This window comes from Alosa sapidissima, chromosome 3 (genome assembly GCF_018492685.1).
Source record: "Alosa sapidissima isolate fAloSap1 chromosome 3, fAloSap1.pri, whole genome shotgun sequence".
Lineage (NCBI taxonomy): Eukaryota > Metazoa > Chordata > Actinopteri > Clupeiformes > Clupeidae > Alosa > Alosa sapidissima.
In genome coordinates, this window is record NC_055959.1 from 9,503,635 (window position 1) to 9,528,346 (window position 24,712).

The window sequence follows — 24,712 nt, forward strand, 5'->3', positions numbered from 1 at the left end:
GCTCTCCTGAACCCCTTTGTCCTTGTTTTGACAGGGCTATGGAGCAGCGCTTTCACATGTGCGACCGGATGGCCATCTACTTCTTCATCGCTGCTTCCTATTCCCCCTGGTAAGAGCAGGATGCATGTTCAGTCCACAGCATCGTGGCCCACATGCCGCCTATGATCCCAGTGTTATTTTATTTTTGCCCTGCTTATTTCCCTAAATCCATTAAAAAAAAACATCCATTACTTATAATGAGGTTTCTTTTTTTCTGATTGCTGTTGAAGTATGATTAGGGCTGGAAGTAGAACCCTTAAAATGGCATTAGACTGGCCTCGACCTGGTCCCCAGGCTGTGTTGTGGGTTTGTTAATGGGCTGTGTGGTGTGCTGTGCTGTTTGTCAGGCTCAACCTAAGAGAGCTGGGGCCCTGGGCTGCTCACATGCGCTGGGTGGTGTGGATCATGGCGTGCGTCGGCTCTGCGTACGTCTTCTTCTTTCATGAGAGGTTAGAAAACCCGCCAAGCTGTGCACCTTCTCATCATATTCTTTAGTCTTAAGAGATGTTCACAGTGTACAGTGCAGGGAGCAGGACTCAATCCCTTTCCACACAAAGAGCTCTTTGTTGAAAAATGGGTCCTGTGGGATCGGACAGATTCATTTACAGCTTCTTTTTACATTATACAATGAATCCCTCCTCAAAGGGCTCAAACTAAAACCTTTTAAGGACTCTTAAGAAGGGACAAAGAAGCTTAATGCATTCATTGTTCTGTGAATATTTACATTCATTGTGGTGAAAACACATAGCGTTTCCACGAAAAAACATAATCCAGGCTACAGCACATCAACTCATTCTGATGGGTTTTTTTGTTATGTATTTAAGGTACAAGATTTTAGAGCTGCTCTGTTACGTAACCATGGGTGTTGTCCCTGCCTTGGTGTTGTTGTCCATGGTAAGTGAAACTACCTGTACTAATATTTCAAATTTCTTTTCAGTTAAACAATCTTAATAGTAAACATCCCCATCATTCCACCCAAAATAAATGCAAAATATATGATTTAATTATCTATGTGAATGACAGAGTACAGTAGTTGCATAAAAGTTAATTCTAGAATCAAGTGATTCTAGATGTGAAGCTGGTCTGTCACATTGAACATCCATAGTACACTTCAGAGTCAGAGGAAACGCTGCTCAGTGATGTTCTGAACGTTCCGCAACAAACAAGGTGAGGTCACCACTCATGTGTCCCACCCGTCCCCTGCAGGCTAACCGAGACGGCGTGCTGGAACTTTCCGTGGGTGGTGTCTTCTACTGCCTTGGTGTCGTCTTCTTCAAGAGTGACGGCCTCATTCCTTTCGCCCATGCCATCTGGCACGTCTTCGTGGCCATTGGAGCAGGCATCCACTACTACGCCATCTACGCCTATCTGTATTCGACGGAGAGCGGTTACATGAAGACGTCCAGGTGACAGTCTCTCAATCTGACAAAGAACCCCCCCACCCCCCCCGAGAGAGATCGGGGCGCAGGGACACACTGACAGGCCACCCAGAGGTGAAGAGCAGTGTGTGACAGCTGGGTTTTCTGACACACGCCGCAAACGCTGCCTTGATGGTCCTACTGGCAGCACAGTACGTTCCTGACATCTGATCACAAGTAGCCTTATAAACCTCCAAATGATAGATGAAAACGAGAGGGATAAAATACTGTGGACCACTGATTTTGACTGAAATTGTTCTTCTGTCCTCAGAAAAAATCTGGTAGAACTTGAGAAAATCACTGAACTTGCAGACCCAATCCAATACACACAGTTAAACGACTGTACTGTTGCTGCATTTTATAGATTCCATTTTTAATGTGTTCTGTGTTAGATGTTAAATTATTAAGAGCCATATCAGAGATTTTTCGAAGAGATTATACTGCCTTTTTTTCTAGTAGGAAGCGATCCTCCACGTATGTTTATGAATCAGATTTTTACTCCACTCATGCCACCAAGAATCATTGTGTGACATGCTGTGTCATTCTGAGGTCATTCGAAACTGGTGGGACAAGCGTATTCTATCAGCCTGCCCTCTTACCCTCAATAGAGTTTCTACTACGGATCATCAGTTACAATTGAGATACATCACTGCATATATATGCAATACATGTGTGGGTGTATTACAGAGTGGGTTTATTAAACTTCCATGACTAGTATTAGCTCTAATCCAGATGATCTCATTGCAGAACAGTTTAAGTGAAGACACTCTGTTCCGCTCCTGCTTTAGAGCTCATTAGCCATTGCTGCAGTGTTTGTTTGCAATCGTCGGTGATGGTGATTATGTGCTGTTGAAGCATTCAGCTGCTTGTAAGTGCCATATGTGAGAACTCACTCCTTTGATGACAATGATCGATCATATCCTGCACAAGTTTGTCATGTATTTTTGACATACAGAGTAATATTGTGAATCTCCTGTTAGACGACTGAAAAATATCTTTATTTTAGTTGTACAAGGCATATAATGCCTTTTTGTCAGCCTCTGAAAAACAAAACTGACCGAAAATCAACACTATTTAGTCTATGTTATTGTTGTATGTGCCTAACATACAGCAGTGATACTCAGGAAACTTCACATTTTCATGATAAGATGTAAGTCACAGAACTTTCTCATATCAGAATGCATTCCATGAGCATTAAAATAGTACAAGGCACATTGATTTGTAAACAAAGGGCAGATGATTCTGCTAAATTATCATTTAATTTGATGTTAAATCAGGAGAAAAATGTGTTCCATTGTGACCTTATATCATGTTCATGGTGCTTGACCTTTTTCCAACATTCCAATCCAAGATGGTGTAGAACCGCTTTGTAGTCCTTTTCCATGTATCAAAGTCAAGTATGCACATATATGCACTATAGCGTTACGACTGTTAGAACAGCTGAGGCTACTGGTAAGGAGAAGTCAATGAGATGTTTATGTGTTCTTTGCAATTCAATGGCTGGACAATGTTTTGTGTGTTGACACCTGCAATGTATGTAATTTCAACCTGGAAATTAAAATGATTTTTAAGTGCATCATGATTTTCTGTCATTGTAGACATCAAAGGAAGAAGAGAGGATAAAGTGCATTAATTAATGCAATTGTGGCTAGGGGTGTGTGTGTGTGTGTGTGTGTGTGTGCACGTCTGTGTGCGTGCATGTGTGCACAGAAGGCCACTCCAGACATTGCCATGAGCCTTCCGAATCAGTCTCACGGTCTCAGTCCTCTGTCCCGCTGAGCTCCACTGATTGAGTGACTGATTGATTGACAGCTGTCAACTCTTGACGCCCACAGAGGCAGCTGGCCGCCTCAGTCGGTCAGTCAATCAGTCTCCCACTCAGCCCGGGAGGAAGTTGGACTGTTTGTGCAGCAGTTCAGTGATGGTCCTCATGGCGCGGGGCAGGGATGTGTTGGTGTCCCGGTGCCATCGTGCGCTTTCGCCCAACGCGGGCGGCGCCAGCACGAACTGGGCCACGCTGGGCAGCTTCAGCAGGTTGGTGAGCTCGTGGGCACGCGTGATTATCTCCTCCGCGTCCTCCTCACTGTAGCAGGCCAGCACGGGCTTACTGCGAGCGAACGTGCACAGCTTTGACAGGCTCAGAGACAACCTGGGGAGGACACACAAGGTGATTGGTCAGTGAGGGGGGCAAAAGAAAAGAAACACTACTATTACATGGTGACAGTAACAAAGTGTCACACATCCATTTTCAAGCCTTCTTACACCAAGTGTAGAGTTTTAACTGCAGAGCTGAAATATTATCCCACCGCAGAGTTGCTAAACAATGACAGATCCAAACAGAACTGAGAAACAGGAGAAAGAGAGGTTGGAGAGATGACAGGCAGCACAGTAAGACGAAGTGAGGAGCCTGCCGGAATGTTCCAGAATACAGGCAAGTGTCCATATGTAGCCCACGCTGTGTTAGACTGTAGTCTCTAGCCCAGGGGCGCAGGAGATATTTTGAAAGTAAGGGGGACCAAATTGTGAACACAAACCCATAGTGAGATCAGATTTTCAGATATCGGATCGCCACCTCTGGCCCACTTTCGACCATCATATTTTAAACTTGCCAGAATATTAAGATAATACCATTGATTGTTTTCAAAATATTTTTTGATAATACTGGTCACTACTTGGGCCAATGGTAGAAAAAAGCAACATGGGATGTTGATATTTTATGAAGCCATGAATGAATCATCATGCCTATAGTCCAAACATAGACTACATGATCAAATAGCCTAGTTAGGCCTACTTAAATTGTCTGTAAACCAAATCAACTCTCCACTGTGTTTGCAGTTAATATGTATGCAACGTTAGAACTTAACAAGTGTTGGCTTAACAAGTTACCAGTCCAGAACACACAGAAAATTGCAACAGAAAGTTGCCTTTATAATCAACTATTTGTTCCAACAGCATTTAAACAAAGCATTTATAAAATGGAAAAAAGAAATTACATAAGAAGTAAAATAAAATACTGTTAGTGTAGTAACTGTATCACATTATCCCAAGCTTCAAAGAGCTCCCCACGTCTGTGACAGGCAGACGTGACACCGCTAAATTCTCAGCTTGTTTATACCCCACACTGAACGCATAAGAACGCTAGGCCAATCACTCTGGGGTGTGGTAGCCTACTCTCTGGGATTTATGCACCAAGGTAACTGAAGTATCCAATTTGTGTCTTGAAATGTTTGAAATAAATGTCTTAGAACAAAAACGTTGATAGACTTGTATTTTATAGTTAGGCTAGTGAAAACAAGTTGATAAGTAGGCTAGTTGAGTTTGTTATCAATAAACATAACAGCTAATGTCATGTTGAGCAGGAGGAGTTGAGCACTAGGCTACCATAAATCCTCAAATTATGCCCGGGATTGATTCTATTTATAGCAGGACAAATAAAGGCAGGTTCCCATATACAATTACCTGACCTCATTCTCTTGCCGACCCTTTCGAGCTAATTGCCAGAGGCTGAAGCCTACTACATTTAAACACAATTGTTGCGACTCAAGGCATTCCAGCCTACGAATTTTATAAAAAAAGTACTAAATCATGCATAATTAAACAATAACTCAATTTAGGCTACTTGGCTACGCAAAAAAGTTTCCATTAGGGCCTACAGCACAACCCCTATTCAATGAAGGGCTGCCTTGTCTCGCAATAAACAGCAGTGGAAATCCCAACACTTTTTCAACTGCATGAAACTTAACAATGAACCATCAAATATCTCCCGGATTTCAGTGCCCATCAGTCCCAACATTTAGCAATATAATCATACAGTCCAAAAGTAAATTAAATCCCAAACCAAACCGAAAATGCTTTTGATAGCCTACCGGTATGCCGCTCCAAACGAAACGCATGTCTAAATGCAGGTTAGAAATATTTAAAAAAGCCTGCCTCGAATACCAGCCTGCCTCAAATAAAGATGATGATGAATGATTTATGCTAAGCAAGTAGCCTGGATTATTTTATGATTGTTAGTAGACAAACTGGCTTCAGATATCCAACAGAGTGAATATGAGATTGTGCAGTCTTACAGTATTGTAGATGGCTGTGGTTAGTGATGTGATGCTGTTAATGGGGAGTTTTACATAGTTAGCGCAAATTCTATATGTTATTATTTATTTAGCGTACCTATAAGGCTTTTTTCCCTTATCAAAAGTGAAGGGGACGACGGCTGTCTCTTCAGCACTGCGGGGGACATATCCCCCACATCCCCCGTGCCTCCTGCACCCCTGCTTTAGCCTAAAGCTCGAACCCGCAAACGTGCAGCCCCTTAGACTCAGAGGGGTGGGTGCTAGGTGCTAGCATGGAGGCTGAAACCCATGGGTTAAAAGCTAAAGCTGACTGATATTTAGCAGATGCTTCCATCCAAATTGACCCGAACTTGACCAAGTGTTAGTCGGTGACATGACTGCTGCTCCCCCACGCCCACCCATGGATGCTACTGTAACGTCTCTCGCTAGCACGTGTTTTAAAGTGTCCAGGGGGGTGGTCTACATACTTACCACATAGCTAATGTATCCACTGGCTAACATTAAAGACCAACATTTTTTTTCAGTTGATCACAAAGAGGAAATATGCTGTCGCCTAGAGAAGAAGCACTGCAACCATTTTGTTTTTCAGAGCATTCTACCTGTTTTGTGTGGCCACTCTGTGCGCTTCTAGTAATTATCTCTGAACTTTTCAGAAAGTGTTCTGCCATAAAAACAACCTCCACAACCACCATAATGGTATACGATGTATGTATATGTATGTATGCATTTATTTTTGTATTTATCCTTTGTTTAAAGGAACCATATGTAAGATTGTGGCCAAAACTGGTACAGCAATCACTTTCAAAATACTGAAGAGCGATGTATCCCCTCCCCCTCCCCCCTGACTCGAGGTTGCCAACCCTGATGGCGAAACACTACTGACTTTGTGATTAGTAGATAGGTGGAGGGTGGCGCATCAGGCCAAAACACAACATGACATGACAAAACACAACATCAACATCAGTTGAGGGCTGCAACTTCACTTTTTAAATGACAATATCCTGGCCGGACTACTGTTGTCAGTGATATAAGTATTTGAAATGAACATGATTTCTTAATGTCTAGTGACATATCAGGGCCATTTTATGATTAATTGAAATATTTTTCTTACATACGGTTCCTTTAACTAGGGTAATCACAGTGAGACATCTCTTTTCCAAGTGAGCCCTGGCCAAGAATAAATGTACAAGCCCTGGCCATTGCATAAAACTGCAACGACCCACAGTGCCATGTCTAGACAGCTACACAGGAGAAGACTCAGTGTTAGCATCATCCAACCCCTTTTACTCTATTGCTCCCCCTGTTTCTTCACCATACTAAATGTCACCAGCAAGAACAAACTCATTAAAATCTCACACTTAGCATCCAAGATAATACAGCTTCCCACCCCCAGCCTCACTGATGCAAATGACACAGCCACCACACGCCTTGCACGCACCATAGTAAGCAGCCCTGACCATCCCCTGAACCGGTTCTTCACCCTACTCCCATCTGGCCACAGATACAGAGCCCTGGACTGGAGAAAAGGGCACTATAAGAAAGGTTTTATACCCTCAGCAATCACTGCACTAAACAAACTCCTGTGACAATTACCCATTCCCCCTATTCTTTTGTGTTTTATGTTGTCTACATTGGGGGGGGGGGGTGTTATATGTTATACGTTATATGTATGAGGCTGTGTACATCCTGCATGGAATGTAACAATGATATATGTGAAAAAGAATATCCTTATAGGACAATAAAGACTCATATACAAAAATGGAAGCAGGATAAGTGAGGAGAGGAACGGGACACCGCTCCTTCACATGTACCTGGGGATGAGGTCCTGGCTGCGGGAGGCGAGCTTGGCCAACGTGGTCATGAGGGTGGTGAGGACGTGTGGCGGGTAGGAGGGCGGGCTGGCCGACTGGCGCACCTGTGAGATCTCGAAGAGCACCGCCTCCAAGCTCTCAAAGAACGAAGTGATGAGCTCCACAGAGCAGCGTGGGTCGTGTGCCACTGACAGGTATTCACCAATGAGCCACACCTGGATAGCCACACACACACACGCACACACACACACACACACACACACAAATGTTGATTTGATATAACTTCATGGCATTATTGCTAATAAAAAGAAAACCAGCTTGACAGGTTTCTCAAATATGCCCCAGGGTTTCTGTCCATAACTGAATTTGGGGATTGAGAAATCCTGTTTAGTCAACAATCCATCCACGTCAGTCCTGAGCATCCGACCACTAGAGGCAGCAGAGGAGCTTTGATGAGGAGCTTTGTCCTCCCTTGAACTCACCACATTGGTGTAGAGCTCCTCCTTGCTGTAGATGTTGGCCGTGCTCCCAGCAAAGTCCAGCAGCTCCCGGCACTGGTCAACAATGAGAGAAGGGTGGAGCTTGCACAAGGCACGAATATGAGTGCTGAAGACCCTTTAGCGGGAGAGGGAGAGAGAGACTTAGAGACAGACAGATTAGTCTACTGACACTCACCACATCCCACTGAGAAGATTGCATGACAATAGCAGTGCCAATATATTCAAGTTCAGCATTCCCAGACACCTAAGGTCTATGTCAATCATTTTGTCAAAACAAACTTTGAGAAGAATTCAGTGACTATATACTCACTTCCATGACAATCAAACAATGTTCATTTTTTGATAATCCCCTCCTTGATCAACATTTAGACAAAACAACCTCTAGCCACTGGTAGTGATTAGACATGAACTCACTGATTTGGAATAATATGAACTAATCATAATTTTAAAGACTGGGGGGTGTGTTTGAGCATTGAAACCAGCACTTATTTGGGGTTAAGGAATGAGTATTTTCCTAGGCATTAAGTATAATTATATTTATTGAATAAGATACAATATGTCATTCATGACTAGAACACAATCCCTGCTCTCTCACCAGACACTTACCTGAATAGCTCTATTTTAAATTGATTGATGTTGTAGAGCAGGCTGCTTCTTTCCAGCAAGACCAGGGTAAGCTGGTTTGTCAGCTTCTGATCAGCAAACTAAAGGGAGGCATCAAGCAAATCTACTTATTTTATGTTTACACATATGTTTTATGTTTTCTGGTATATATTATATGGTAATATTAAAAACAATAATGCAATGGCTGCCATTTACCTCAGTGACGTTATTGAAGAAGACGTGAAGTAACACAGGGACAACTTGGGCACACTGCATGACCCGCGGACTTGCAGCCATTTCAGACAGGACCTCATGGAGCATGTTTAATCTGTGGCACACAAGCAAACCCTTTCACCAAGAGCACCAAATACAAGCAGTGACAGTAATAGTGTCATTTTACCAGCATCTAGGCCAATAGCTAAAATGCCTACAGGACCGATACATAGTAATAATAACAATCTTAACACTATATTCACAAGCTTGACCTCTGTGTGAGATTTGCAAAAAACTGTGAGCCATATTTGAAAACAGCATGGGATCTTTAAAGACCTCCTTGAAAATGTTCCCACAGATAGTGCTCACCTGTCTATGGTGTCCCCGGAGCCAGCCTCAGGCCGGAGGATATACAGAAACAGGCCTCTGTAAGATGGCTGCCTGAAGACCTCCAGAGCGCTGGCGATCTTGGAGCCATGGTCCCACAGCACACGTTCAGAGGCCTGGTAGGTGGCCGACCTGCATAGAGCACCACCAGCCGAACCACTCAGTCTTTTGATTGAAACAAACTTAGTTTTTAATTTAGTGCCATGCCCAATGGATGAGTATAACGGTATCCAGCTGTTACGACAGCACGTATGCTCGTTAAGTAAACCTCCTTCTCGCCGCCTTAAGAGACATGCTAGTAAGAGATGCTAGCACCCATGGGTTTTTAGCTCCCTTGCTAGTGCACTTGTCTCCCAATCCGATGATACTGCAAGTTGCGGTTTCGAGTCCAGGCAAGTGCTTACAGTAATTTCCTGTGTATTAGCCGCATTGTGTATAAGCCGCAGGACAGTGTTTTATGCAAGTTAAAAGGGAAAAAAAACCTATTAATACCATATTAACTGCACCCGTGTATTAACCTCATAGCTGAATCAATTTTGAAAAATCAATGTATAAGCCGCGGCCAGTCAGGCACAACACAGTTATACAAGCTTATATCAGTCTTATAGCAATACCCTTGGTTATGCTACCAACACATCTGGGTTGAGTTACAGGAGGAAATATATTTTGGAATATCTCCATAAAAATAACACAGCCTGAATAAAGGATTGGCTAATGGAAGAGTCTGCTGGTAAGAAACAAGTTAGTATGCTTTGAGTAAGACATGCAGACTGACACCGTTTGAGCAAGCCAACCCTGCCTTAGGTCACAGGTCTCTGCAAAAATATTTCCTCCAGACTGTTTATCTTCGTGCTGCTGTTATTACACTGAGAATTTCAACACAGATCTCCCTGTAACGTCTGTTGGCTTTGGGAATGGGATGTACCCCTGTTCCAAGATTTAAAGAGACAAAACAAGGTTTCAAACCACTCAAAGCTGACTATCCATGTTTACAATGTCCTGTTGACTATAAAAAAATCAGTCAGCAATATTCACAGCCATCCCATTCTGAGCCAGAGCATGCATGGAAATATAAAATTGGCCAGGTCCACAAAGAATGGTCCATACTTGGTAAAATTCCAGTCAGTTTTAGTTTCTTCCAGTGGCTTCACTTTTGACTGTGTGTACATGGTCAATTACCATAATTCCCCACCTATTAACTGAGGTTTATACATTAATTTTGCACAATTACAGCTATCCTTCTTCTTTCTGAGCAAAACACTGAACTGATTCTAATTCGTTGGGCTACTGGGCACTACGGATAATACACGGGTGTGGTCATACATGGTTTAGTCTTTTTTAATTGGCCTTAAACACAGTCCTGCAGTTTACACACAATGTCGCTAACACACAGAAAATTACTGTATAACAGTTACTTGATTGCCAGCATAGACTATATACAGTCTATGATTGCCAGGTGTTTGATTTGAACCTCTATAACTCAGGGGACCTGGAGGTTTACAGTCTGACTGCTAACTTGAATTTCCAGCAGGCAGCTTGCATACTAGCGTGCTTGTATTGAATTATCCTTACCTCTGCTGAAGGTCCAGTGTGGCGGCCAGGCATGGCAGGTCCAGCAGGGAGTGGAGGATTTCCACAGCTGTGTTCGGGCTCATCAGTGAGGGCAGCAGCTCCATGTAGTCAGAGATGAGGGCAGGGCTGTTCCAGGCCAAGAACTGATGCAGGGGGAGGAGAAGCAACACAAGAAGTCAAGTGAATATTCTTAAAAAAAGTTTCAGTGCTCCCAAACATCTAACGTATCCAAGCATCTACTGTGCGTCAGGGGTGTCAAACTCATTAGGTAGTGGGCCGGATTTGTTGGAATGAGACCTCGTGGGGGGCCGTCATTTCATGGTCATTTCATGGTCATTTGTCTGCATGGGTATCAGAGTGTTATTTGATGATATCACTTATGAGCATACAAGTACAAATAATGTACTGCTGTCATATACTGCTCTTTCTCTCTTGAAATGCTCTACTTCCATGTTAGTTTTCCCGCTTCTTCCATCCTAAGGATGGTTTGTAGTGCATATCTTTTTGAATATCTTTTTTCTAATTTTCCCTTCCTACCTAAAACATCTGGGAGGCCGTATGAAACCTGCTGGCGGGCCTGATCAGGCCCCCAGGCCTTATGTTTGGCACCCCTGATCTATGTCGACTGTTACTGTTTGTGCAGACTGTTACTGCACAAATTATAAAGTAACAAAATGCAGGAATTCCCCTTCAAAATGCAGGAATTCCCCTTCAAAAAACGAGGGGAAAAAAGGCCCATGCTCCTATCCATGATAATAGTCAGAGAGGCAAGAAGTTAGTGTTAGTAAGTTAGTGAATTTTTTTGCCTAGCTATTAAATTAGCTTTAGTTAGACTTTGCACTTTGCCCATCATTAAAGTTAGGGCACATTGTGTTGCTTTAAACTGTGTAAATAATATATGAAAATATATGCAAGCTAAGTCCATATTGCTGCAAACTGGAACAGAACATTCTATGTGGTTATAAGTTGGAAAATGTCTCATTTTTCAGATAGAATTTGCTAAGGTCAGGCATCTAATTCATGTCACCAAACTCTGTTATTCAACTGTATGAGGTATTTAGGCCCCGCTACAAAAGATGTAATGACCCATGTACCCTGCACTTACCTTAAACAGGTTGGGAAAACTCTGCCTGTACAGTGAAACTCCGTCCTTGAGCACAGCTATGTTGGCTCTGCAGAACTGGACCAATTCGTATGCCAGCGCTGGTTCATTGAACAGCTCAGATGGGAAGCGAGAGAAGAGCTGTCTGAACACCACCTCCGAGTCCACTGCTGCCATCTCACCTAAAAACCACACATCTCAATTGGGCACCTCATTTTTACATGTACGTTCTCATGAAACTATTGCCTGATTAAGCATTATTTGTATTTGCCAAAGATGCACTGTATGAGCCAAATCAGTCGTTATAAACATAGACCTTTTTGTTACATGTCATAAGGCATTACCATCTGGCTTCACTGATACTAACAATATTGAATATTGAATAGCCTTGAATTTCCCCTTGGGGATCAATAAAGTATCTATCATCTATCTATCTATCTATCTATCTATCTATCTATCTATCTATCTAATATAAAACAGTTATAATGAATAATGAATAAATGTTCTTGACAAATGCAAAATGAATTCCTTGTATACTGTACATCATTAGATAGTCATTAAAAGCGGCAGAAGTAAAGCAAAAATATGCTCTATTATGCAAAAGGCTGCTCAAAGGTGGAGCAGTGATTTGACCTGGAGACTGGCGTGGAGCACTTACTGTGGTTGAGGTAGAACTGGGCGATGGGGATTAGGACTCGGGCATAAGCCAGCTCGGCACTTATGCGGCCGTAGAGGGCCTTCACGCTGGGGAAGGCACGGTACACGTACGATGGGTCTTCTTTACAGATGATATCCATAATGGTGACTGCCTCCACTATGCACTGAGAAAGCAGGATGATATTTGTGAGAAACCTTGGTAAGCATTCTCCATTGAATATAAACTGGATATTCTTTTTGTGTAGACCTTGATTGATGTTAAACTGAGGAGTGCCAAGCTTATTGTAAATGACACTCTAAGCATCATTAAATCCATTCTTAGTTTCTATACCATATTATTCCAATGACACCTTAGTGGGTCTTCTTTTATCCTTTCATACTATATTTTATTTTAAGTTCTATGTAATAGAAAGTTCCACAGTAATCTCACATCTGACATTAGTATAAAGAATAAATGCAGAAAAGTCACATTAGAACACTTCATACCGCTTTCTGAAGTTCTGTGTCAGTCCTTTTTATCGCCTCTGCAATAAGCACAAATGATCACATTTACGATATGAGAGAGCTCTGATAAAACATAAATACCCTCACTGTCATTAAAATACTTAACAACAGCTCACAGCAACCTGCTGTACATCTGCATTCACAGGAGGGGACATTCTCACTCAGCTAATTGATCATGTTGCAAGCAACAGTATGCATATGTATACAATAAACAATATCAGCAAGGGATACGGTGGGATAAGGGATAAGGCGTGACTCACTGCGGTCACTCTGTTCAATGAGCCGGTGGCAGTACTCAAAGGCCTTCTCCCGGAGCCTCTCCTTCGGGGGCAGGAGCCTGCTGGACGAAGATGTGGCTGAGACCATGGACACTACTGAGCTGTCCACCTCCGACCGGTCATCTGCTCAAAGCAAGAAACCCCCCTTGTCATTCACCCTCCCTGCTGTTTGTACTTATCTGTGTGTGTGTGTGTGTGTGTGTGTGTGTGTGTGTGTGTGTGTGTGTGTGTGCACGTACGTGTGTTTGTGCACCCATGTGAGTTTGTGTTTGTGTCAGCATCCTAACTGTCTTGCCTTTGAACATCTACCATCCCACAGAGTTAAGCTGCAACTTCTTCTGAGGGATTCAAGGCTGGACACCTAGTGGTAGTGAGTCTTATGTCTTTAGTCTGATTGCTAAATAGGCAGCTTAAGGATTATTATGATCAGCCAGCTCCATATAAAGGTGAAACAAACATGAGGTGAGGCCTTATGTGTCCAAAACCTCCACATACAGTATCTCTACCATTAACAACGTCACAGGATCAAGATGCAATTCAAAACCTGAGACATTATTATGAAGACAATTAAGATAATTGCAAATAGGGTGTGGCATGCATGTACACACATGCATTTTTTTATTCAGCCCATTTGTAGCCCTTGATTAAAAAAGTAATGATCAGAGGCCCAATTTTAGAATGTTATTGAAGCCTTGATGGCGAGAAGAACGGCACACTGGGGGCGGACGGCTTATGTTCTGCAGCTTACCTTGTACCTGTGACAGCATGATCTGAATTGGACTAAGGTGGGCTAGCAAAGATAAAAATCCAACTGAATTATTTTTCTTTCACGTAAATGTATACTTAAATAAAACAATTGAAATCTTCCCCAACTGCGATCAAAGGAGACCATAAGTTCCAATAGAACACATGAAAGTAAAGTTCATCTACCTGACTCTCCACCAGAGGTTCCTTCGGTGTCGTAGGTGAGCAGCCACTTCCTGATCATGGAGAAGGCATACATGTTCATCCACTGGTCCTCCCCGAAGCTCCGACCCACACACAGCACGGTGAAGAAGTCCCCTGCCACTGCACCGTCCACCTCTGTCACCGGAACAGGCTGGTGGCCAGCAGACGTTAACATACGGTTAATTATTTCCCTCTGATACATACACATTTAATTATTTTGAAGACGCATCATTTTGAATAACTTCCAGTGAAGACCTATTTTTCAGAGTGTTTTTTCTTCCATTTAGGGAAATTGAGTTAAGAGTCCAAGTGGTCTGACACAGCTGTAAGGAATGGGGTTGAGTGAGGTGAGTGTTGGGGGTTCGAGTTCAGGTTTGTGTGTGGACAGGTAATGGTTAAATGCAGTTTGTGGACAGTTACTGAGTTAGTACGTAACTGGGAACACAAAAAATTGAAAAGTGCTTTTGTTCAGTAGTAATTAATCTGAATGAACAGACTGGAGGCCAAGAGAGGGGTCTCTAGACACTACTTTACCTGTCGTGTTCTCGGTCCACTGAAAAAGCTACCAGAAGACATGGTGGCTCCCTGCTGAATGCTGGCATACCTCAACCAGTCGACCAGCTTCCGGCTCACCAGATTTACCTGATCTGTTGGACAGTAAGCTTGCATTAGTTGTTTTAACTGTGTTCCAAATCACAGAAGCATACACATATCAAGAAACATCTACAATAGCTACAATGTCCTATGCATCTGAAATATGTGTCGTTTCTGCATTCACACTGAACAATGAACTACCGTTAAAGTGGATTCCAAATAGAAAAGGGTGAATTGGTGTTTATGTTGCTTACCCTCAGTGAGAATCTCTGGAGAGTAGCTGATAAGCTTGGTGAGAATGGGAAGCGTGTGTTTACATATTTGCCCGTCGGTTTGGCGGGCTTCCATGCATTTCAGCATATGCAGACAGACAGGGGCCACATCATCTTTACAAGCAACCTACGTATGGACACAAATTATTAACACAGGTGCACATTACGCGCATGCATAGGCTACTAACAACGAAAAGGGTTAACGTTACCTGCGAAAGAACAACAGCTGCAACATAGCTGCTGGATTTGACGTCCTCTGCTAGTCCGGCAGAGAGGTCCTGGATGCTCAGGGGAAGGCTCTCCCGAAGAACAGACGAGAAGAGGACCTGAATCTGCTCCGGATGTGCCTTGGAAACCAACAACATCTGCAGCTTCTTCTTGAGGTCTGATGGGAGTCTAGAATAACAACAGACGTTCACAAATTAACTTACTTCCCTATAATTTGGGCAAATGACGCCGAAGACAGGGGAAGCTAATCTTATACCAGCACTTTGTAAAACTTACGTCTTCGCATATTTCGTTGCTGAAACAATCAAGTTGAGCCTCTGAAGAGAGTCGATGGTTTCGTTTCCAAAATCTCTGTTGGTGTTGAGTAGTTTTGAAATGCGACCATAAAACTTCTGAAGCTCCTCGTCTTGTATTTCTCTGCCCAAAACAAAGTGACACCAGTGACATCAACTGAAGGGCATCATAAACATATTTTGCAAGTAGGTCAAATGTTATTTTCCAACTACTGTCATGGGGTAGCCTAATATACTTGGTGACATCCAGTTAGCCTCCTAAAATATAAGAAGTAAACTAAATGTATCTAATTTGCTGTAAGAAGTGTCCTCTTTAACATTCACAATTTAAACTAAACAAGGCATAGCCTACCTGGCCTGTTTCAGCAGACTCTCAGTGCCAGTTGAATACATTTTCCTTGACACCTTTTGAAATCCAAAACAGAAACATTGATTCCGTTCATAAATATGTCCCGACTACAAATCACGTGCTATTTCTTGGGTTCCGGCTGACCCTGTGTGCTCATGTTTCTCACATGAGCACACAGGCTAAAACGAAGCATCATATAGTTAACACGATCAGCCTGTTAATAATTAGTATAATAATTATACAGTTTCCCACAATAACGAAGCACTTTGGTAAATGTCACAAAATGACGCTGTTGTTGAAGGGCCAGATACGGCTCTGTGAAGGGCTTAACTCTGGCGACATCTAGCGATCATTTCACAAAATCAACTGACGTGACGGGCAGATGTTGCTGATCGGATCATAAACAGCCACAGTAGTGGAGTGGGTGCCTGCATCAAGAGGCTTGCAATTTGTCTGCTTATGTTGCTGATCGGATCATAACCGGACACAGCATTGAAGTGGAATGATCTAAGATTTTTTTTGGTATTTGTTGGCGACTATGAGTGTGAAGGGGGTGGGTCTGGTATAGGTAGCTTTCTGGAGGTGCCCTGGGCCTAATTCAACGAATCTCTGATAAAGGAAGGTGCCTAATTGCTAAACCCAGTGAAATGCCCAAAAGTTGCTTTGTTGAGGATTTTGTTTTAGATGGTAAATGCTTGGTTGTTGATTGGCAGCTGTGGGAAATCCTTTAGTAAGGGTTCTCAAACTTTCTGATTCAAAGGAAAACATGTAGGGAAAGAAAATAATCGTAACAATCATGCCATTCGTATTCTCTGAAGTTGTGGCCAGGTTTATCATCCCATGTTGTCTGGCAGGTTTGTAACTTGGTCGTATGTCTTATGTATGGGGGTGGGAGCAAAGACACAATTTGCTTATTGTTTTATCAGTGGAAAGGGTAGTCATCTGTAGATATGATTTGTGTGATATGATTATGTGAGCCCAAAGAGGGACACAAAGAAATCACACTTAATGCACATCAAGATTGTGTATGATAGGCTATCCTATTATTCAAAATGTTTCAATTATCCAGACTTCCCGCGGGTTGCAGCGAGATGTAGCCTACTTGGAAGTGGCTGGCTCCAATAGCTTATACCTCCCTATAGTGACAAAAGATACTGTCAGTACAGTAAGGCCTAATGCAATACTTATGCACCACCTCTCCACCTGGACAATAAACTGGACTGATCAGCCAACACTGATGCACTCTACAAGAAAGGGCAGAGCAGGCTGTACTTCCCGAGGAGGCTGCGGTCCTTCAATGTGTGCAGTAAGCTCCTCAGGATGTTCTACCAGTCTGTTGTTGCCAGCGTCCTCTTCTATGCAGTAGTGTGTTGGGGAGGAAGCACAAGGAAGAAGGACGCGGGGCGAATTGACAGGCTGGTAAGGAAAGCTGGCTCTGTAGTGTGAGCTGAACTGGAGTGCATCACTTCACTATCAGACAAAAGGACCCTGAACAAACTGATCAACATCTTGGACAATGAATGTCACCCACTCCACAGCACTATTGCAGAAGAGCCTGATCAGCTGGAGACTTCGCTCACTGCCTTGCACAACGGACAGACTGAGAAAATCATTTGTTCCCAGGGCCATTGAACTGTTCAATGCCTCACTTAAGGGAAGAGGAGAGATAGACTTCTCTGCATAGGCTGTCTGCCTCTTCACCCCCTCCATGTTTGGTACTGTCTGTCCACTAGCCACTTGTACCACTGTCTTTATGCCTCACTGTTTGCGTGCTATATTAGCACATTAGCACATATGCATATTAGAATTAATATGAATTAGAATTGATTTAGATTAAGTGTTAGTTAGTATAATTTGTATTTTTGTCATTTGTATTTTAGTATATGTGTATATATTGTATTAAGTGTTAGTTAGTATAATTTGTATTTTAGTATATTTTAATTCTTTATCTTCTACTGTCCTTATTGCTTAGTTGTGTTTTTATATTATATACTTTAATTACTCTTTCTGCTGTTTTGTTTTTTGTTTGTGTTGTATGTATGCTTTTGTTGTATGTATGCTGCTGAGACCTTGAATTTCCCCTGGGGATCAATAAAGTATCTATCTATCTATCTATCTAATACTTGGAATGGATAAATCTGTAAATAACCACGGAGAAACAGCTGAATACACCACTTAAGGGCTTATTTTCAATGTATATTTCCATTTAATTTACCCTTTGCTTTATTATCCAGCCATAACTTCTGACGATTCCCTCTCTCTTGATATTGTACTATCAACACTGTCTGGTTCACACTCCACCAGCTCTTGAGGTTTACATCGTCAACCATTTACGCATGCGTTGGGTTGAGAACATGCGCAGAGAACACCGAGAGGCTTGCACGGCGAAATGATGGCGTCCACGGCGGCCCGATGCACCTCACGTTGGATATCGTTTTCAGTGTCGACGGGCCACCGGCGGCCTGTGTCTGTCCTCAGTTGCCGTTCTATTGAAGCTAGTCGGGCTGTGTCAAATGTAGGAGGACGGCAACTATGGACAAGATGCCCCATCATAGCTGGGGGGACCACTAAAGGGTTGACATTGACGGGGTTGCCAGGTGAGACATGGCCAAGACAGCCAGCTGACAAGCAAGAACCTCTATATTTTAGTATTCCATTTTTATAAGTGTGATACTTGAAGTGAGCAACGTTGATATTTGGCTGCATCATCGGTGAATGTAGATTACGGTCACGATAGTAGGCCTATCAAGTTCAGAACTGAAATGTGACCAACTAGCTGCCCCTTATTGCTAGCTTGAACATGTGATGTAGGCTAATGTAACGTTAACCTCAGAGTGGAGTTTATGGGTCACCCAGCCAGCTAGCTAACATGCAAACAGGTTCTCAAAGTGTCAGCCTTCGGCTTGTCGATATAACGCGAGAAGTGGTTGAAATACTGTGGATACTTTACGTTAATCACTTGCCTCCTCTTTCAGCATGTAATACGATTGGCGTGAGCTGACTCTCATGTCGTTTGACATGTATTTATTTACTTAGGGTGAGTCATTCTGGTGGGTTGGTTTTGTGCTCAGCGCTGGAGTCTGTGCTTGATGAGGTTACAATGTGTCAGCCTGATACTGTCAGATGAATGTGAAACTTTGACGTGATCAGGTTTGGATTAGCATATTAGGCTATAAAGTAATACGTTAGCTAACGATCTTGTGTTTGTGCAGGGTCAGTATTCTCAAGACATGTCAATTCAGACTCCCTGTCTTTTTGTTCTTGGCTAATACTACAGTAGTGTAGCATTACATTACGTTACACCATATACACACTGCCTGGCCATAACGTAGCACACTGACATTACATAGGATGGTATTTCGCTATGATAATAGCGACCATTCATGCACCATGGCATTGTTTCCACAACCTTATGCAACCTCACAATATTTGTTTTTGTCCTCAGTTGCATGAATTTTGTGCCAAGATTCCTCAGTGATGGGTGTTATGACCTAGGGGTAAGGCCACAACAAAAGAGGGAGTCGAGAGGTTGGATCTAACTAAAATATGGATTTATTAATCAAATAACAAACAAACAAACAAACAGTGCGAGGTGGGTCAAAGTCAGTCATCAGTAATGCATGGATGTTGTGTGTTTGTAAAGTGTCTGAGTGCAGTGTTGCATGTCCAAAACCCACAGTAAGAATGGCCCTCCTAAGGGGAGAGGCAACATCCCTTTTAACCTGCCCTCAGGTGCAGCTCATCAGCTCGTTAGCTCTTGAAGCACCTGAAGACCAGCAGACAAAACAAGCAGAGGGCCTAGTGGCCCTTCACATGGGATACTGCGGAAAGTCTCCAGCACATACCAAAGTCCCAGTGGTGTTAAGGTCAGAACTCTATAGTTGCCTATTAATGTGTGGAAATGATTCCCCATCCTCCCTGAACCACTCTTTCACAGTTTGAGACAGATGAATCCTGGTGTCGTTGCCCTGGAATGCGCCCATGCCAGCATTATGAAAAGATTGATACCACCTCAGATCATATCACTGCGTCCAGAGGCATTTACAGTAGACACTATGCATGATTGGTGCATTTCCACACACACAAGGCATTTGAAAACTTCTATATTCCTATATACTATATTCCAGGATAACAATGCCAGAATTCATTGGGCTCAGATTATGGAAGAATGATCCAGGGAGCACGATGAACCATTTTCACACATAAACTGGCCACCACAGAGTCCTGGCCTTAAACCCATTGAAACTCTTTAGCAAAATAAATGTGATCTCACACAAGGTCGTCAAAACAATGCCATAGCAAAAGGGAGCTGTATTAAAAGCTAAAGATAGTCCCAACAAATTTCAGAGTGTGTGACTGTTTTTTGGTCAGTAGTTTGCCCTTAGAGATCGCAGGGTCATTGTTCATTGATTTGTCAATTCAGACATCTGGGATGTTCCTATGCAAGATGGTGGTGAGGTGACGATACTTTATGACCATTGGCCCATGAGTATAGCAATAGGGACTAAACACTGAGTTGATGTGTTTTACCTGATGGCTTGCACCCACAGGAGTGAGGCCCCATAATGCCATTTGCTCATCGTCCTTCCACACAAGCTGTTGGGCTCAAGGGAAACAGGACTTCTACCAGATCCTTGGGGTTCCTCGCACCGCGACCCAGAAAGAAATTAAAAAGGCCTACTACCAGGTACTTACCCTCCAGCTCAACACATAATCTAAAACATTTCCTAAATGTAATTTTTTTTTCCTTACACTTCATTCAACACCAGTTTCTATCTATTTATGCCATCTCTTGAAAACCGTGTTTATGAAATGTATATCCTCTTGTAGATGGCCAAGAAGTACCATCCTGACACCAATAAAGAAGACCCTCAAGCTAAGGAGAAGTTTGCACAACTTGCTGAAGCTTATGAGGTCTGATCAGCACTATCATCTAACAACCTTTCAGTCAAATGACATGGGGGTGAATCAATGTGTAATGTCACTGAGATTTTGAGGTGTAACAGTTAGTGAAACTAACATATTCTCATTTCTGTGGAAATGCTCAGATATGAATGACTGCAGGTTTCATTGAGTACGATTAGCCTCTCTATGAGCATGCAAAGTAGACAACTTGTGTTCTTTATATACCTGTGGTATTTCATTAAGCCCCATTTTAACCGGGTCAGAAATTACTTTGATTGTATTGTGTGTGTGTGTGTGGTCAAGCATAACAGTTTCAGTTGAGGTGAGTTATGACCCTGTGACCAGTATTGAGCATGCTCAGAGTGACCTAGTTGAAATACAGACTTGTAGTTTTGCTGTGTGTGTGCAGATCTTGAGTGATGAGGGCAGGAGGAAACAGTATGACACATACGGATCAGCTGGATTTGACCCAGGACAAGCAGGAGGCGGCCAGCAGCAGTACTGGAGTGGAGGGGGTAGCAGCGTGGACCCTGAGGAGCTTTTCAGAAAGATCTTTGGAGAATTCTCTGGAGCACGGGGATTTGGAGACATCTTTGGAGACAACACCATTTTTAATCGTCCACAGGAGGTCAGACAGGCAGTGCAGGATATGTATTAAGGCACTGATATTCAGTCAAGGACATTGTTTGTGAATGCATATGGTAACACTGGCCTGAACTGAATTTGTGGTAGATTAATTAGTGTGATATAACTACGATGTTCTGTGTCTACTTCCAGTATGTGATGGAGCTGACATTCACCCAAGCTGCCAAAGGTGTGAACAAGGAAATTACTGTGGCCATTGATGGCACCTGCCAGCGCTGTGATGGCAAAGGGCATGAACCTGGCAGTCAAGTTCAGCACTGCCACAGCTGCAATGGCACTGGCATGGTAGGTCAAATGCCATAAACTGTATATTGAATAAAAGGTTTGCGCTACTAAACTAAATGCAAAAATTGTTAAAAGATGCAAATGGCAAATTATCTCAACTAGCCCAGATCATCAAGAAACTGTTTTCAGTTAAATATGTGATGTAGATGAATGCATACACTGAGGTAAATGGATACCTGTATGTTTGTCACTCTCAAAGGAAACGGTGAACACAGGGCCATTTGTGATGCGTTCTACGTGCCGGCGATGTGGTGGACGGGGATCTGTCATTTCTTCACCGTGTAGGTCTTGCCAAGGGACAGGGCAGACCAAACAGAAACGCACAGTTATGGTGCCTGTGCCAGCAGGTACCTACACATGTTTGTCTTTTGACAATTAAGCTATTTGTAAATTCTATTGTATGATATAATATAATATGATAGCAATTATGACGAAGTAAGTCTAATGTAATCTATCAAATCTATTATAATAGTCTTCTAACCCAGAAACCAAATAGTGTTGTCTTATGTTCCCAAATATTGGTCTTCATTGTGAAAACAGGGCTGAGACATTTTAAAAGTGCAATGTGCCTGTACCATTTGTCTTTTCATTAAGTCACATGCGGGGTGTATCCTGTGTAGAAAATGTTTTTTTGAATGGACTAGGACATGGAGCAAAGGAATATGCATACAAGTCTAACTGTAACTCTGTGTGTTCACAGGCATTGAGGATGGGCAGACAGTTCGGATGCCAGTTGGGCAGAAGGAAATATTTATCACATTCAAGGTGAGTCTCAAAGTCAATCTTTTAACCTTTATTCAAGATTAACTATAACTTGACTATACCTCAAATGCTTTCTGTTTTTGTCTTGAGACTGCTTGTATTTTTAGTTGGAATGCGTTGTATTGACTCATGTGCATCATCATTAGTTTTTCTTCATAGCTATAGTGAATGTGATCAGACAGTTATAGAACAGATAGTCATAACTATGTGGTATCCTGGTGTGTCATTTAGGTCCAGAAGAGTCCGGTTTTCAGGCGGGATGGGGCTGACATCCACTCTGATGTGCTGGTGTCAGTGGCTCAGGCCATCCTTGGGGGCACAGTACGGGCACAGGGACTTTACGAGACCCTCAACCTAACGGTAAGATAATCTTCAGTCGGAAGCTTCTCACTGTATAATCCTGTAAACGTTACTGACAAAAATCTACACAATAAATATTTTTCCTCTGTGCCCTTGGAATTACTCTTGCAGGCTAGTTCTGAAATGTTATTTCCTGTAGTCACAAATAAGTTAGTCCAGACTATGAATGTTTTTTCTTTCCTAGCTTTCTGGGGGAATAATTTCTAATGAAATTATTGTGGTTATTTGATGAAAGTTCTTGCTACTTGAACAGTCCTAATGGTCATACTCTCATACAGATCCCAGCTGGTATTCAAACAGACCAGCGTATTCTTCTATCTGGGAAAGGCATTTCACGGGTCAGTGGCTATGGATATGGAGATCACTACGTTCACATCAAGATAAAGATTCCCAAGTAAGAACGTTATGAATTGAGGTTAAATATCTTTGATTTGAAGGCTTATCTTTGTATGACTACATACTAGTAATATACTTTCAGATTTCAGAAGTTTTTAAAAACTAATGTGCCATGGTGTGTTTAGACCTCCAAGCAGATAGTGAATCAATTTAGTGAATATGTACTACTGTTCAATTTTTTTTGTGCTGATGGATAGGATGCTGACAGACAGACAAAGAGCTCTTCTTACAAGCTATGCAGAGGATGAGACCGATGTCGAGGGGACAGTCAATGGAGTCACCAACACCACAGCAGGTACAGGACTCAAACATGCAGATCAGACACCATCATTATTAGACGAATGGAATTACTGTTACCTGTCTATTAAGATTTCGCAGTGGTAGAGTGTCAGGGCAGGACTAAGTGAAGGAAAAAAGTTGTTTTTTGCACCATCAGTATAATCAGCCCAAGTTCTCTGCCAGGAAGGTTGAAAGATTTGTCTATCTAAACTCGTGGCCAGATAAACTGGTAGGTCATTTCAAGATGTCATTTTGGTGGGTGCAATCAAACAGCCAAAGCAATTGCCTGTCCTTGACAGGACCGTCCTAAGACCCCTCCATAAAAAGTGATCCACTGTGTAGCTTGGTTTCTAACTATTTATTTCTGTGCAGGAAAGAGATGGACAGGGAACTAGGGGCTATGTGACGAAGGAATGGAGAAGCGTCTGCCACATGGACACAACCAGGAAGAATGGCTCCGGTGGAGACCAGTTGCAAGGACCTAGTGAAAAGCTGACAAGCAGTCACACACACAGTATCTGCAGAGAGACTCTCCCTCATCTACTACCTGTAGAAGAGTGCTCCAATATCCCAAAGGAATCCCTTAGCAGGTGCAGGTGAAACATTCTTTGTCAATCTGGAAGTGTAACTAATCAAGGCATAAATGTCAAGGATGGCCTAAATCCATGGATAACATAAAGTGGAAGAACACAGTTAATGTTTAAGAAATTGATTACCTGTAGCCATGGTAAATCTAATCCGATGCAAAAGAAATCCGATGACTATTGAAGAGGACACCTATACAATAATGGACTTCTTTATTCAGAGCAGTGAAAACTGGGCACAAAAACAAACGTACAGGACATGTGCCTTCGATTTGTGCTGCTCAACAGAAGGCGCTGCCCAGTACCTTTCAGCTGTGCAGTCTGCACAAAAATCTACTCCCACCCTCAAATCTTGGCAACATGGAAACTCAGGTCAGTTTAGTTGTGTATGAATTCTGGTGATGAGAAGTTCTCAAAGATGGATTTGTCAGGCATCTCAAATGCACATGAATGGCAGGAAACTAGTTTGTTTCTTCTTGACCATTTAGGCTTCCCAGTTTTCTCCACTTGTTCTGCCATGCAAAATCTGTACATAGATTGCTGTTTAAAGTGCTATAATGTCTGTAGAAAATGTGTCTTAGGTGGCCTAATATTAAACATTACATGGAAAAATAACTGAAGAAATGCATGGTCCTGTCTTCATCTTCAAACAATTTCA

At 42.5% G+C, this 24,712-nt stretch overlaps 3 protein-coding genes across 5 annotated transcripts in view; 2 read left to right on the forward strand and 1 right to left on the reverse strand.

Annotated features, from left to right (window-relative positions):
• mmd2a (monocyte to macrophage differentiation-associated 2a) overlaps positions 1-3,033 on the forward strand; it is a 15,730-nt gene extending 12,697 nt beyond the window's left edge. For both annotated transcript variants that reach the window (XM_042086188.1, XM_042086186.1), the window contains 4 exons: positions 35-109; positions 387-488; positions 864-933; positions 1,246-3,033. In XM_042086188.1, coding sequence (XP_041942122.1) covers positions 35-109; positions 387-488; positions 864-933; positions 1,246-1,449 — 451 coding nt within the window. In that variant the 3' untranslated portion in view covers positions 1,450-3,033. The remainder of the gene's footprint in view (positions 1-34; positions 110-386; positions 489-863; positions 934-1,245) is intronic.
• Positions 2,434-15,965, reverse strand: ap5z1 (adaptor related protein complex 5 subunit zeta 1). Of its 2 annotated transcripts, XM_042086184.1 has the most exons (18): positions 15,842-15,965; positions 15,473-15,613; positions 15,178-15,364; positions 14,951-15,095; positions 14,637-14,749; positions 14,085-14,253; positions 13,903-13,944; positions 13,137-13,277; positions 12,859-12,896; positions 12,374-12,536; positions 11,719-11,897; positions 10,614-10,756; positions 9,024-9,173; positions 8,658-8,769; positions 8,445-8,542; positions 7,821-7,953; positions 7,339-7,553; positions 2,434-3,606 (listed from the first exon to the last, which is right to left on the reverse strand). In XM_042086184.1, exons 1-18 carry the CDS (start codon positions 15,880-15,882, stop codon positions 3,336-3,338), a joined length of 2,481 nt encoding a protein of 826 aa, XP_041942118.1. In that variant the 5' UTR covers positions 15,883-15,965; the 3' UTR covers positions 2,434-3,335. The 2 variants fall into 2 exon arrangements, with proteins under 2 accessions (XP_041942118.1, XP_041942119.1); XM_042086185.1 differs by lacking the exon at positions 13,903-13,944.
• A 2,199-nt stretch (positions 15,966-18,164) lies between these two features.
• On the forward strand, positions 18,165-24,669 carry dnaja3a (DnaJ heat shock protein family (Hsp40) member A3a). Its single transcript, XM_042085848.1, has 11 exons — positions 18,165-18,435; positions 20,389-20,525; positions 20,669-20,752; positions 21,153-21,371; positions 21,521-21,673; positions 21,873-22,020; positions 22,374-22,438; positions 22,667-22,795; positions 23,074-23,189; positions 23,389-23,486; positions 23,843-24,669. The coding sequence occupies exons 1-11, from the start codon at positions 18,228-18,230 to the stop codon at positions 23,863-23,865; spliced, it is 1,380 nt and encodes a 459-aa protein (XP_041941782.1). The 5' UTR covers positions 18,165-18,227; the 3' UTR covers positions 23,866-24,669.
• The last annotated feature ends 43 nt before the right edge of the window (positions 24,670-24,712 follow it).

Excerpts from the sequence above, each read along its gene's own strand:
- ap5z1 (XM_042086184.1), bottom strand. The coding sequence starts at position 15,882 with ATGTATTCAACTGGCACTGAGAGTCTGCTGAAACAGGCCAG. Across the intron at positions 14,750-14,950 it reads TCCAGAGATTCTCACTGAGG|ATCAGGTAAATCTGGTGAGC; the intron begins GTAAGCAACATA and ends ACTGTCCAACAG. Across the intron at positions 12,537-12,858 it reads ACACAGAACTTCAGAAAGCG|TGCATAGTGGAGGCAGTCAC; the intron begins GTATGAAGTGTT and ends CTGCTTTCTCAG.
- dnaja3a (XM_042085848.1), top strand. The coding sequence starts at position 18,228 with ATGATGGCGTCCACGGCGGCCCGATGCACCTCACGTTGGATATCGTTT. Across the intron at positions 21,372-21,520 it reads TTTTTAATCGTCCACAGGAG|TATGTGATGGAGCTGACATT; the intron begins GTCAGACAGGCA and ends GTCTACTTCCAG. Across the intron at positions 23,190-23,388 it reads ATCAAGATAAAGATTCCCAA|GATGCTGACAGACAGACAAA; the intron begins GTAAGAACGTTA and ends GCTGATGGATAG.